Genomic DNA, 12,486 nt, shown 5'->3' on the forward strand with positions numbered 1-12,486 from the left:
GCACGATGCAGCAGCAGCACCTCCTTCACTGCAGAGCCACTGTCCTGCCAGCCCAGGGGTGACCGAGTCCTGCTGCCTATCTCCAGCCTCCCAGCCACAGACCTGAGACTTTACAGCACATAAAAATAGTACATAAAAACCCCCTTCCACTGACCTGCTTATTTTTTGTAAAATCAGAGTACTGCCCATTTGCCGCAGACACTAGTCTGCTTGTTAAAAAAAAATATCCCATTGGCAGACAACCAATATACAAGAACATCTACAAAGACGCTGTTACAGTTTATCATGCAGTAATCCATGGATTAAGGTCATTAATAGCCCTCTATGACACACGGCCATGACTCCAAAGGTGCTCCTCTGGCTTACAGGACAGATACACAGAACATAACCCCCTCATAAACATATTCCCTGAGATACTGTTTTCTAAGTCTTCAAAAGAAAAGAAAAAATGAGAAAAAACAGAAGGCAGATGCCTAACACAATATCTTGCATTGCATAAAAAAAAAAAAAGTTATAATGGAAATAAACCACAATGAGATTTTTATCTTTCAGACTGATGTTTTCACAGTAAAAGAGTTGTTGGTAACCGAAATTTTGATCCTCAGAGCTAAAATAGCAAGCCAAGACATTCTCCCATGCCCAGAAGATAAAGTCATAAGTAAAACTTGCAAAATAAAATCTGAAATTCTCAATTCTACCATTCAATTATTTATATGAAATAAGCTTTCTCCTCCTGTTGACATGAGAACACAAATATATCATCATGGAAAACACTGTGTACTCCTCAAATCCCAGGGGGTCATTAATCTTCTTCTATGCAGTACATGAACTGTTTTCACAGAACTTTTTAAAATAGTTTTCTAAAGCATGCCTGATGTCATTAGGAAGTTTGAAGTAGCTTATATTGAAGAACAATATAATTGCTAAATGTCCTCCAAAGAAGAGAATCCCTTTGCTCTTCCTAAACTTATGCTCATGTCTGCACTACCCATACATGTAATTATCAATGCTATTAATTTACCTGAGTCCCCAATACCAAGAGTAAACAACCTCTGTGTCAAATCTGAACTAATGGATAGACTTTTCTCACTTATATTGATCTAAATGAAAAAATCTGCACTCTTTCCATATGACTTGTTTCTTTAGGACTCTGGGAATGGCATGGTATTGTGCCACTGTGTATTTTCATTTACCAGGAAACAATTATAATTCATAAAATGTACTCAGGAGAATACAATTGTTCTACCAGCTGCAGCCAATTCTGTATCCCACAGTCACACGCAATTTTTGTAAACAACATAGTGACATTTAAAAGAAAAAACTAAAACCTTAGAAAGAAACTTAAAAGCTTCAGTAAACAAACATTAAGATAAACAACATTTGTTTCAATATACATCTCACCAGGAACGAATCACTCATCACTTCCTATTTTACTTTCACTACGATGTAGTAGCATTTTCACTACACATGCAGTTTCTTTTTCTTACCTTTAAGGAATCAAAGCAGGCAATAACTCTTCCATTTTCAACCTGGCAACTTTTAGGGGGGTGTGCAAATTTGCATTCTTCATCAGAGCGTGAACAAGTTCCCCTCTGAAACTGCCTGCACACTTCTAATGTCAGCCATTTTGTGTCTCTTACGGGAGCAACATTCAAAGCCATGATGAGAAGCTGATGTTGAACTTGTAAGTTGCTGTCAGGCGAATTATGCTGAAGAAATTTCCAAAACTAATGACAAAGGAAAAGGGCAGGGGGAGGGGGGAGGGAGGAAGTCAGAAAAAAATAACTTCAATTCTAATGGAAAAGAAAGTTAAAAAAAACAAACAGTGGGGGACGATTAACGACGTCCAACGCACACAAAGCAGAACAAGCAGAGAAAGTTTATCAGCAAGCAGTCACTCATCAATCATTAAGTCCCACTTGTAGACTTTTGGCTGGGAAAACACATGCTCAGTCGCATTTCTGTCTGTAAAACACGTGGGTTTGTTGATTGTAATCACGGATGCACTGGTTTTAAGCCAAGGTCCATCAATGCAATGGCACTCCTTGATAGAATAGCAGTCCTCTGATGGTTGCTTGCCGGTATTGATTACACGAGAAAAGCAGTGCAGTCATTTGTTCATGTCCCAGGAATAATAATAATAATAATCCTTTTTCTGCTTTCAGTTTCCCATCAACTAATTGGCAAATGGAGACAGCTGAGGTATCTTCTGCCAGGTGTAGGTGAAGGCAATGTCTGGCTGGCAAAGACGGGATTTTGAGAACACGGGCGTAGCAGTCCTCGCTCGTAAAAGTGACTTGGCAAAGGCACTTTTTAAGTCACTGACCTGACAAAACAAATACAGCATCAGTTCACGTGCAACTCATTCAAATCAACATTATGAAACCTACAGTCCCTTTTTATCAGATATTATAAACATACAGCCAAAGTTCACTCTTAAAAAAAAAAAAAATATCATCCTCCTTTGTGAAGTTACACGTGATAGGGAATAACCAGTTGAAACACGTACTGCAGTAATATTCCAGGCAGCAATCCAAAAGTTGGGAATGATTTAAATAGATGAATGTGGCAGACACAATAATTAGGCACGCTAGTTGTGAAACAATTCAATCAAATGTGCTTAGTCTCCAAAACTGTATACAAGAACCCTTTGCCATTAATTTATCACTTGGCCCTTTAGACTGTGTTACTACATTATAAATTGTTAGTCATTACTTGTTCTTTCTTAGAAACGAGGATGGTAGCATTCTGCTCAGATTTTTGCATCTCCCTCTATTTCTCAACAAAAAAGAAACCAAAAAATATCATTCCAAATAGGAATAGGAAATAATACCCTCCAAATGCAGACAATACAGTTAGTTTTCCCATTAACCTCGATGCTGTTTCATAAGGGCTTCATTAAAAGGCTTAACCACCAAGTCACCGTGCTCCAATAAGTCCTTTCTAATATGAAGCACTCTTTATCTAAATATTCTTTTGATTTAATTAGTCTTTGTGTACCTCTGCAAATACATCCTTCAGCATCAAAACATCAGATTCCAATATGGCACTTAAACTGTTTGGGGACTATAAAATACCTAGGATACTTTACAGAAAAACAGATCTGAAAAATCAAAGGGTTAGATACTACTAAAAATTTTAACCACTAACTACATTTTATACATAAACAGTGAAACCATGGACTTGATGTTTCCTTCTATTCAGCTTTAAAGGAACACAACTTTACTTTGCAAATACCAGCCAGAAACAGTTGATGGATTATTTTTGTGTAAGAAAAAAGAAAGGGGGAGGACTGGAATAAGTGAGATTTTAAAACACGTCAATAAAAATAGTTCTAAAAACACTGTCAGCTTTTCCATGTCAGAACAATTACCATTCTGTGCTTGGATTCACTGGTCTTAACTGAAGTCAGTATTGTTAGTTAAGTAAGAATTACTCACACCCAGTTTCAGGACCAGATCCCAGTTCTGACTTCTAGGTCTTCATATCAAAAGGCTTTTCTACCACTTAGCAACGCTACCAGAAGAGGTTTTATGACCAATACTTCCACCAAAAGTTCCTACTGCTAGCACAGATAAAGGCAACACAATGCTAATTGCTCAAAAAATCAGTTTCAAGTCCAATGTGCAATAAGATGGGTCTGGATGACACTTAGCTTTACTTGGTCATGAAGAACAACAAGGTGCAAGAGAATCAGTACATTTTGAAATAATTCTATGCAATTATAGTACAGCACATAAATTACCAACTCCTCAAATTAAATATTCCATCAATGTTGTCTGACAGCACCAATGAAGAATGAGATTAAGCTAAAAGCATACAAAGAGGTGAGAAAATACTCATAACTGATGAAAAGGAAAGAGAGGAGGAAATACAAGAAGAGCCTCTCCACAAGGGCTTGTTGAGCTGATAGCTTGTTGGGCTGATGATTTAGCTGGCTAAATGTAAAAGAGGAAATACTCTCCCTAGAGCCACACATTCCAATTCAGAAATGTCAGTAACGGTTTTCAGTAATAGATGTAGGAGACAGACGGAAATTTTGGGAAAAGGGTAAATGTTATACTTCACACTGCTAAAAGTCACAAGTAGTAATACTCTGCAGGGCTGCACACCATAAAATTGACAAAGTTGTTTCTCAAGTAGTAGGTGTTAAGACTGAAAAAAACCAGACACAGCACGTGGCAGCAAAGCAAACAGCACACAGCATAGAAATGGCAGTAACCATGGTTTTTAAAAAAGAAGTGCACAGCAGAATCACATACAAGATTTGTGAGACTACAGCAAGAATTCACACCAAAAAGCATTTGGGGTTGGAGGATAGATGAGTGAAACACAGTATCATCCTATTTCCTACCCTTATGCTACAGGAAGATTTTCTAAAGAAAGGGAAGCATGAAAAGTTTGGCTCAAAAATCCACATCTTGTCAAACATAACATTGCCATGTGATTTCTCAAGAGTCATCAAATGCCTCAGGAGTTTCTATTGGTATAAACTCAGGAGACGGAACTGAGTCCTTTCTGAAGGAGGCCATGCCTTCAGCAGGAGGCAAGTTCAAACATGGAGAAGACAGAATAATTTGGAGTGCTTCATCCTTACCACTTAAATGACCTATGTGTTCACAACCACATGCTAGGCAGCTGTCATACCTCCCCTGCCCATCACCTGCACCAGGAGGATGAAGGAAGAGATGCCACCTTGAAAACCTGAATGTGAAAGACGCAAGACGAGGAGGAGGGAGAAAAAAGACAAAGCAGAGAATGAAATTATTCTTCCTGGAGAAGCCAAGAAAAGTAGAACTCAACATATGAGGAAAGTGCTCAAGAGAAGGAAAAAATGGGAGAGGAAGGTAGGAAAAGGAAATGGCTGGTTATGAAACAGAAAGGGAGAGACTTCATAGGAAATGGAAGAAAGATGGAGAAAGGTTATGAACATTGGAAGAGGGAGAGACAAGAGGAAATTTTAGAAGAAAAGCAGAAGAGACTGTGGTTACAGGGAAAAAAATTAAGCAGTTTGAGTAAACAGGGAAGTAAATAAGGGAAATGAATGGAATTTATATAAGAAAATATAGCAACAATGACAACAATAATCCTCAATAAAATGCCTGCCAGGTTACACACCATTATTAACATCGTTGCTTACCTTGACCTTGCATGTTGCAAAACCCACCTATCGGGAGAAAACCAGTGGCTTCAGCAAATGCAAACTCTGCTCCTCTTCCCACTACTTCTAATTGTGTCCCAACATATCAGCCAAAGTTAGCTGTCCTGCCAAAACCAATGGTATCTCACTGGCATAAAGCCCTCAGCACCAAGTGTCCCTTATCCTGGCAGAAGATTTTGTTTGCTTGATGGTTTTGTTCAGTTGTTTTGTTGTTGTTATTATCATTAATGATCCCAGCTCAAGACAACACTCCCACTGTAGCCAAACAATCAAAACTTACAAGCAAACAACTGAGCTGCAAAATATTCTTACTGAAGATGAAGGAAATACTCAACATAAGAACAGATTCTGTTTTTTTACAACAATTATTGTTTATTTTCACTCTCACACAGAGTTGGATCAATGGAATTGATCAAGAATGCACACGTACAAATGCAGCTTTTTGTAGGTTTATGTGAAATTAAATTCATGGACATGTATTTGTAAAGGTTATTTAGCTTTGGATCCCTTTTAGCATGAGCATCACTTCCCTTTCACAGAAAGCTAGCAACGCATAGCAGTAGAAGGCCTTTGTCATGGTTAAGGAAAAAAATCCTTTTAATTATTAAACAAGACAAAGCACACAGACACTAGAAGCCCACAGAAAAAGTTCTCAGAGAAACACAGGGCAAACAGCCTCATCTTTGGGAATTGAAAGTGAATACAAAGCCCTGCCCTATTATAAACCAGTTGGATCTTTCAGCTGGAAAATAGGAGCTCTTGGTATCTACAAAATATGAGGTGCATTGGTACAGTAGTTTTACTTATCAGCCAGATTATGTGGCAATGGATTATGCAGTATCTGTCTAATGGTGAAGCTGAGACTTCCTGGATGTGATGTATTCATGCTTCAGCAAATAACATGTAGTAATGAGCAAAGACCTCATCTTCAAAAGTCATCTCTGCAGGTGATGACTTCCAGGAAAGGAGCACAGTCTTCTAGACGGTCTCACCACAGACCTCTAGATGAACCACTAAGTCCACTCAAAAGGTGTTAAAACAGTTTTACACTTTTTGAGGTTTAAACACTCTGTATTATTCATCACATCAAAATTTTCAGTAAGAGACGTCAACACTGGGACTCAATTTGTTGCTCCTACTGTCAAAATTTATCACCATGATCCATACATGTCTTCAATAAATATAGCAGAAACTCAAGAACTAAAAAGTTAGAAAATCCTCAGTTATACTTAAAGGGGACTGTGCAGTTTGAAGTATATAAGCTCTTCTTTCCCAGACAGAAGAGATGTACTAAATATACTTAGCCAAGTACAAGTTTGATAATTTGTATTATTATACAAGTTTGATAATTAGTAAACAATGTTCTGTTTTAAAAACAAGGGAACAAAAAACCAAAACCAAAACACTCCCCAAACCCTAGAGATTCACTATGCTGTAAAAGCAAGGTGAGCCTTCTCTAGGTCACTGCCAGGGAGAAACATGTTGACTTACAGACTGCTGCCCAAATTCAGCTAACGCATGAACTCAGGTGGGAAGAAACTCACCTTCAGGACCTATCTACATCCACCACAACTGACCTACTGGATACTCCAAGGCCAACACAATGTATGGAGAATTTAGTTTTCAAACCCAGCGTACATATACTGCCACTCTTCAGAGACAAACTGTTTTCTCAGCCAAATGTGAAATCTTTTTAAGGAAGACCAAGGTCAACTCTCTAACCCCAGGGAAACAATACTGTACAATTTTAAGCCTTTGGCCCAAAGCAGTTTGCTTCTACAACTTTTATCCATTTACACATAAACAAAAACTCAAGTTGCTTTTTTCCAGAAATCATGTTCATAGTCTTAAATTTCAAACTTTTTAACAGAGAAACAATAACAATGACCCTGCAGGAGACACCAGACCTAAAGAATTTCGTGTCAAAATTTTCAAGTCCGGCTGGAAGCTGGGAGCAGTAGAAAACAGGGTCTCTACCCTTAGACAGGGTTAACCATAAGCATGACTAGCTTCACACTCCACAGCACAAGTTCACGAACCAGCAGTGTCTTGACCACATACTACTTTAACTCAGATTCTCATGATGCTCCTTTTTGTTCAGGAAATAAACAGATCTCTAAGGAAAAAAAACAAAACAGTTTATCCACTTTTTCAGCCTGGACTTACTAGTTTTGCATCAGATTTTCCCTGGGTCAGATGATCTAGGACAAAACACATCCATCTCCAGATGCCTCAGGACATCTGAAAACACAGACTAACCAATGTGCCCACTCCACAGATGCACCTTCAGACTACTGACAAGAATCATGTTCCTTCAAAAAGCTACTGCTGGTTCAACAGTTGACCTATTTGCAAAGGAAACTAGCTTTGCATTTCACTATCTTTACAGACAAAACCCAGTGGAAAGATTCCATGCATAAGTTTAACACATAGGAACGCTTCTGTAACCAGATCAAGTTACATATCCTGAACATTCACAATGGAAATACAGATATTTGAAGGCTGACAGCTACTGAATCCTCACCTTTATTCCAGGAAAAAGCATTCAAATCCCACTAAGTCATACCTCTTTTGTTTGCAGCTGCATAGTGGACTCCACTTTCAAATCATTCAGGACACAGACATATGTTTAGAAGACACTGGCATGTACTTTAGTCCAAAAGACGGTGGAACTTTGCTTCTATTTTTCAACTAAACCTCATATATGCTCTTAAATGTCCTTTTCCCCCCACTGTTTGTGCTTGAAACAGCATTCAAGGCTTCTAAACCAAAGATAAGCTGCCCACTAAAGGACAGCCACAACCCCACAAGCTCACTCCACTGTTGCTTTAAATGCCAGCTACTTGACATTTCCTCGACTCCCCTGTGAAGTTCTCCCTTGAGCTCCCCCAAACTCCCTGCTGAGGAAAGCAAGACTGTGGCTTAATCCCAGGCTGGATCCATTCTGATCTGCCTCACCAGGTGCAGAGTAACACAGCAGCATGATGTCCCCTGCTTTGCACATGGCCAGCTCAACAGAGACATGGCCACCTGCTCACATCCCACTCCAATGGAATAGGGAGCAGAGCAAGCAGGACAGGGCACCCCACCTGCAGCAAGGCTGGCTCCTCTTTGCAAGCACCTTTAGCTACAGTGCTGTATCCCACAGGACATGCTCCCTGTCCCTGGAAAGCAAGGCTGGCTCTCAGGCACCACACACTGATTTAAACTTATTCCCCACTAACCAATACAAAGAGGATCCTACATCAAAAGATGCCAACATGAATTAAGTAAAAAATAAAGTAATTTCACAGGCAAATAATGTGACAGACAGCATGCTTGTTAATCACACTTGAATACACTATATCTTAAAGAAAGAACATGCGGAAGACTCTCCTGTGGTGGATAGGCTTTTCTCATCCCATCAGCTTTCCAAACTAGGGAAAGAGGACCAGAAGTGATGCCTGAGTACAGAGGTATCATTCATCAGTGAGTACTATACCAGCTTTGTGTTCTTCTCTTTAAAACAACTTCTAATATTAATATTTTTTATATGTACCCTTATACTAGATATCTACTAAGACTGGACAATGCACAGTAGAATTTAGCAGTGTCTGCACAGTAACATAAAAAGACAGCATTAAAACCAGAATCGAGCTTTTGGCTCTCCTCCGAACTATCGTGGAGTCACAAAAAGTAATAATCCCTAAATTCAAGAAACAAGAGAGAATAGGACAGGTTTCCCTGAAATATCATCCATTCTTTGATGGCAAATATGAAATCTTTCTGTCACCATAACATTTTTAAGAAGAGCCATTCAACTACAGCAGAGCATGATGAATGCATTTTCTTCTATGAATCTCAAACAAAACTTACAAACATTTCTTTAATCACTTTCAGGGGTTTCTTTCCACTCTAAGATGTTGAGCAGCTCCCATCATGTGAAACTGAGGAAACCAGTATTGCTCAAATGAGGAAGAAGCCAGAACTGCCGTATTGGGCAAGCAGCCCACTTATTTGATCAGGTGGCTGGTAGTCAAAAATTCTAAAATTCTAACCCTGGATCTTGTATTAATTCAACATGAAGCAGCTGAAGTCAGAAGTGTCAGGACTTACAAAAAAAGACATTATTTATTTTATTTGCTTGACTTGGAGGATAACTATTGCAACATCTCTTTACTTGTTATACAGCCAGCAATGAACATTTATGAACTGTAATTCAGATGAACACTTTACACAGAGACCATCCTAACTATTTTAGTTAAGCTGACTGAAGTCCAGGCCAGGGACAGACTAGAAAACACCAGTCTGCTTTATTTAAACTGAGCATGACCTTCAAATCAGTTTTGCTAAATGAGCCATATTTTCCTTGTCATGATCACTAATGTGCCAGGTTCAGGCTTTTTAATATGTCCCCCACTATTTACAGCATGGCAATGAGCTTCTTGTTAAAACCTGCCGCTTCCCTTTGAAGCTGGCTTTACAATATAGTAACACTAATGTCCTTTGTCCCCGGGGAAGTAGGTGGGGAGGAAGGTGTACCACTGACTGTGAAACAACCTACACAGCCTGGGACCTTTTCAGCAACCCACTGTACTACTTTGCTAATGGACCGTGAAATATTTCTGCTGAACTTTAGGTCAGTGGATGACTACAGCCCACAAGAGTATTTTCAAAAACCAAAGTGCTTCGAAGTCTTGCTGGAAAAAATAATGCTTATTATGCTTCAGTTAAAATGCAATTGCAGAAAAGAGTTTTCTTCTTCTAGCAAACTACTTTTGTTTTTATTCTACTCCTCCTTTCTTGGCTTGTACCTTTCCCACAGTTTTTAACTTCAACATTTTCTAAGTCCAAATTAACCTGATTTTATCCTCTATGTGTATGAATCTCATACAGAAAATTCTGTTCCCACCTTGACAAGAGGGCAAAAGCAATTTCTGTTTCTGTGCCTCGGCAAGCAGAGTTAATCATCCCCGGCAGCAATGACGTTACCACTTGGCCTCTTGTGGACACAAATGTTTTGCTTTTGGCAGAGTGCAACATGTAATAGCTATTAATCAAACCCAATTCCCCAGGAAAGGGTACCCCAGTGCATTAGGAGCTTCTACTCACACCCAGCTGCAGACATGCATTGTATTTATGGTTTTTTTAGGACTGTAAAATATTTATAGAAAAGTGTGCTTACGTACTGTGAAATTTTTACAGACTGGCATGGAGGGAACGTGTGATCAAATGACTGCTCTCACCTGCCAAAAGACTGATAACATGCTGTTACACAGGAGCACAATCTAAAAGAGCTCAGGCTGTTGTAAATTTTCTATTTTCTCTAGTCCAGTTTTGCTCTAAGTCAAGAAGGCAGAATTCTTGCTGAGATACTTGTTTATGTGACAAACAGCATCCCTTTGCATTGAAAGACAAGGATAAGTCTGAATAAACCCAGGACTGTATGTAAATTAATGACATGTTGAATTCAGAAGCTGCACATGTTTTAAGATGGCCAACAGCATTATTAATAATATACTCCAGCAAATTACCCAGCTCTGGGAAGCTGCATGGCATATCCAAACCAAGGTCCTAGGGTGAGTGCAGCAAGAACACTACCTAATGCTATTAACCCCAACTGCTTCTTAAGTGCTTAACCCATTCTGCTGAACAGATTTCCTACACCATATTCAAGCAGCATCACTGTTCTGAGATAAAATACCTGCATTCCTATGCCATTTCCTCCACCTTTTATCTGAGTACAGAATAACAACACACAAAAGGATGACCCTAGCAGATGATCCAAAGAGTCCATCTTGCCCAAAATGCAGCCTGCAACTACGACTTACACTAGATGTCTTCAGAAGAGTGCAGAACCAGGGCAGGCAGAGCATGATAATTTCCATGAGTTTTCTCCCAACAACCTGTAACTGATGTCTTTGAATTTAATAGGTCTCGCTGAATTTTTCTTCCACAGATTTCCTCAATCTCTTTTTCAAATGCTGCTCTGTCAGAAATGTCTTTTATAATGTGCATGAAAAGCAGGATAGCAAGAAGAAGCCTGACTGGCTCTCACACTTGTTGACAAAAGTATAGACTTGGGAGAGAAGCATGGATATGGAAGGAAGCACTTGTGGACTTCTTTAGAGATTCACAAAAATTTGAAAACCACATTTGGAGCTGGAGATGACTGATTACAAAAGCCCTTAAGAGAATTCGTGTTGTTTCACCAGTACTCCTGAATGTGTTAAACTAAAAGCTCTAGGAAAAGAGGAGCTTGGAGAAAAAGACTTTTAAAACCTACTACAAGAGGAAGAAACACCAAGACCCCTTCCTTTGCACCCCAAGCTGTATCACTTAGTAACATTCCCAGAAGCAGGGATCTCAGCAACCCAATGGAGAAAGAAGAAAACCTGAGAGCCTGTCTAAAGGAGCCTAAGCAAGGCACTCTTGCATTCTACCAGACCCAAACCATTTCATAAGCATCTCAAACATATTTTGGAAGAAGCAACTTATCACAATGGCAAAGTGCTTCTGGCAGGGAAAAGAGAAACCTCAGTAGTGTCTTTAGTACTCAGAGAGTTGCCCAAGCAAGCCTTCACCAGAGTCCATTTTATCACAAGGATTCAATTCCCCTTTCACTCCACTAGTAGCGTGCACATAATACACAACACTGGCTTTATTTACTTCCAAGACTAAAGAAATCCTCATGAAGCAGAACATATTCAAGTGCTTTACTGCTGAAATATCTCACAGGACACACTGCAAAGCCTGATTAGGTGCCTATGCCAGAATACTTCGTATCTTACAGCAGCTAAAGTCGGAACAGCAACCTAACTTTAAAGTCACCTATGCAATAGTAGGTAGTTAAATTAATAATCTTCAATTATGATTTTTTAAAAAAATGTAAATAGTGTTTTTATACTAACATTCAGACAGCAGCTGAAATCTCCCATCAAAAGCCATTTTTTTCAAAGACCCTTCCCAGTTAAGAAAAAAACAGAAATGGGGGGTTTAGCATGGCCTTGAAGAAAAAAAGGTAGTATTTAACAGGTTGGTCTCTATTGGTCTCTTCTGAAGCTAGGTTGCCTTTTTGTGTTGTAAACAGAGATGGCTTTCTGCCTGATTATCTTTGGTCCTCCAAGGTGAATAAAGAAAATATTTAATCATGTTCCATGTGATGATGACAGTAAGAAACTTCATTTTCAAAATTCATGCATTTGTCCACAAGAAAAAACAAACAACAGAAAACCCTAAACAAAACCAACACATAAAACTTCAAAGGCTACCTGTGTTGCATTTGACAATACATAATGCATGCTCTTTCTTTCTGAAATAAAATAAATTTGCATTTAGTGAACCAC

The 12,486-nt window shown here is 39.0% G+C and overlaps 1 protein-coding gene across 10 annotated transcripts in view; it reads right to left on the minus strand.

The window, feature by feature from the left end:
- MBNL2 (muscleblind like splicing regulator 2) overlaps positions 1-12,486 on the minus strand; it is a 106,206-nt gene that overhangs the window by 66,567 nt on the left and 27,153 nt on the right. For all 10 annotated transcript variants that reach the window (XM_064408420.1, XM_064408421.1, XM_064408419.1 and 7 more), the window contains exon 2: positions 1,488-2,326. In XM_064408420.1, coding sequence (XP_064264490.1) covers positions 1,488-1,661 — 174 coding nt within the window. In that variant the 5' untranslated portion in view covers positions 1,662-2,326. The remainder of the gene's footprint in view (positions 1-1,487; positions 2,327-12,486) is intronic.

The sequence above is a fragment of the Passer domesticus genome, chromosome 2, assembly GCF_036417665.1.
Source record: "Passer domesticus isolate bPasDom1 chromosome 2, bPasDom1.hap1, whole genome shotgun sequence".
NCBI lineage: Eukaryota > Metazoa > Chordata > Aves > Passeriformes > Passeridae > Passer > Passer domesticus.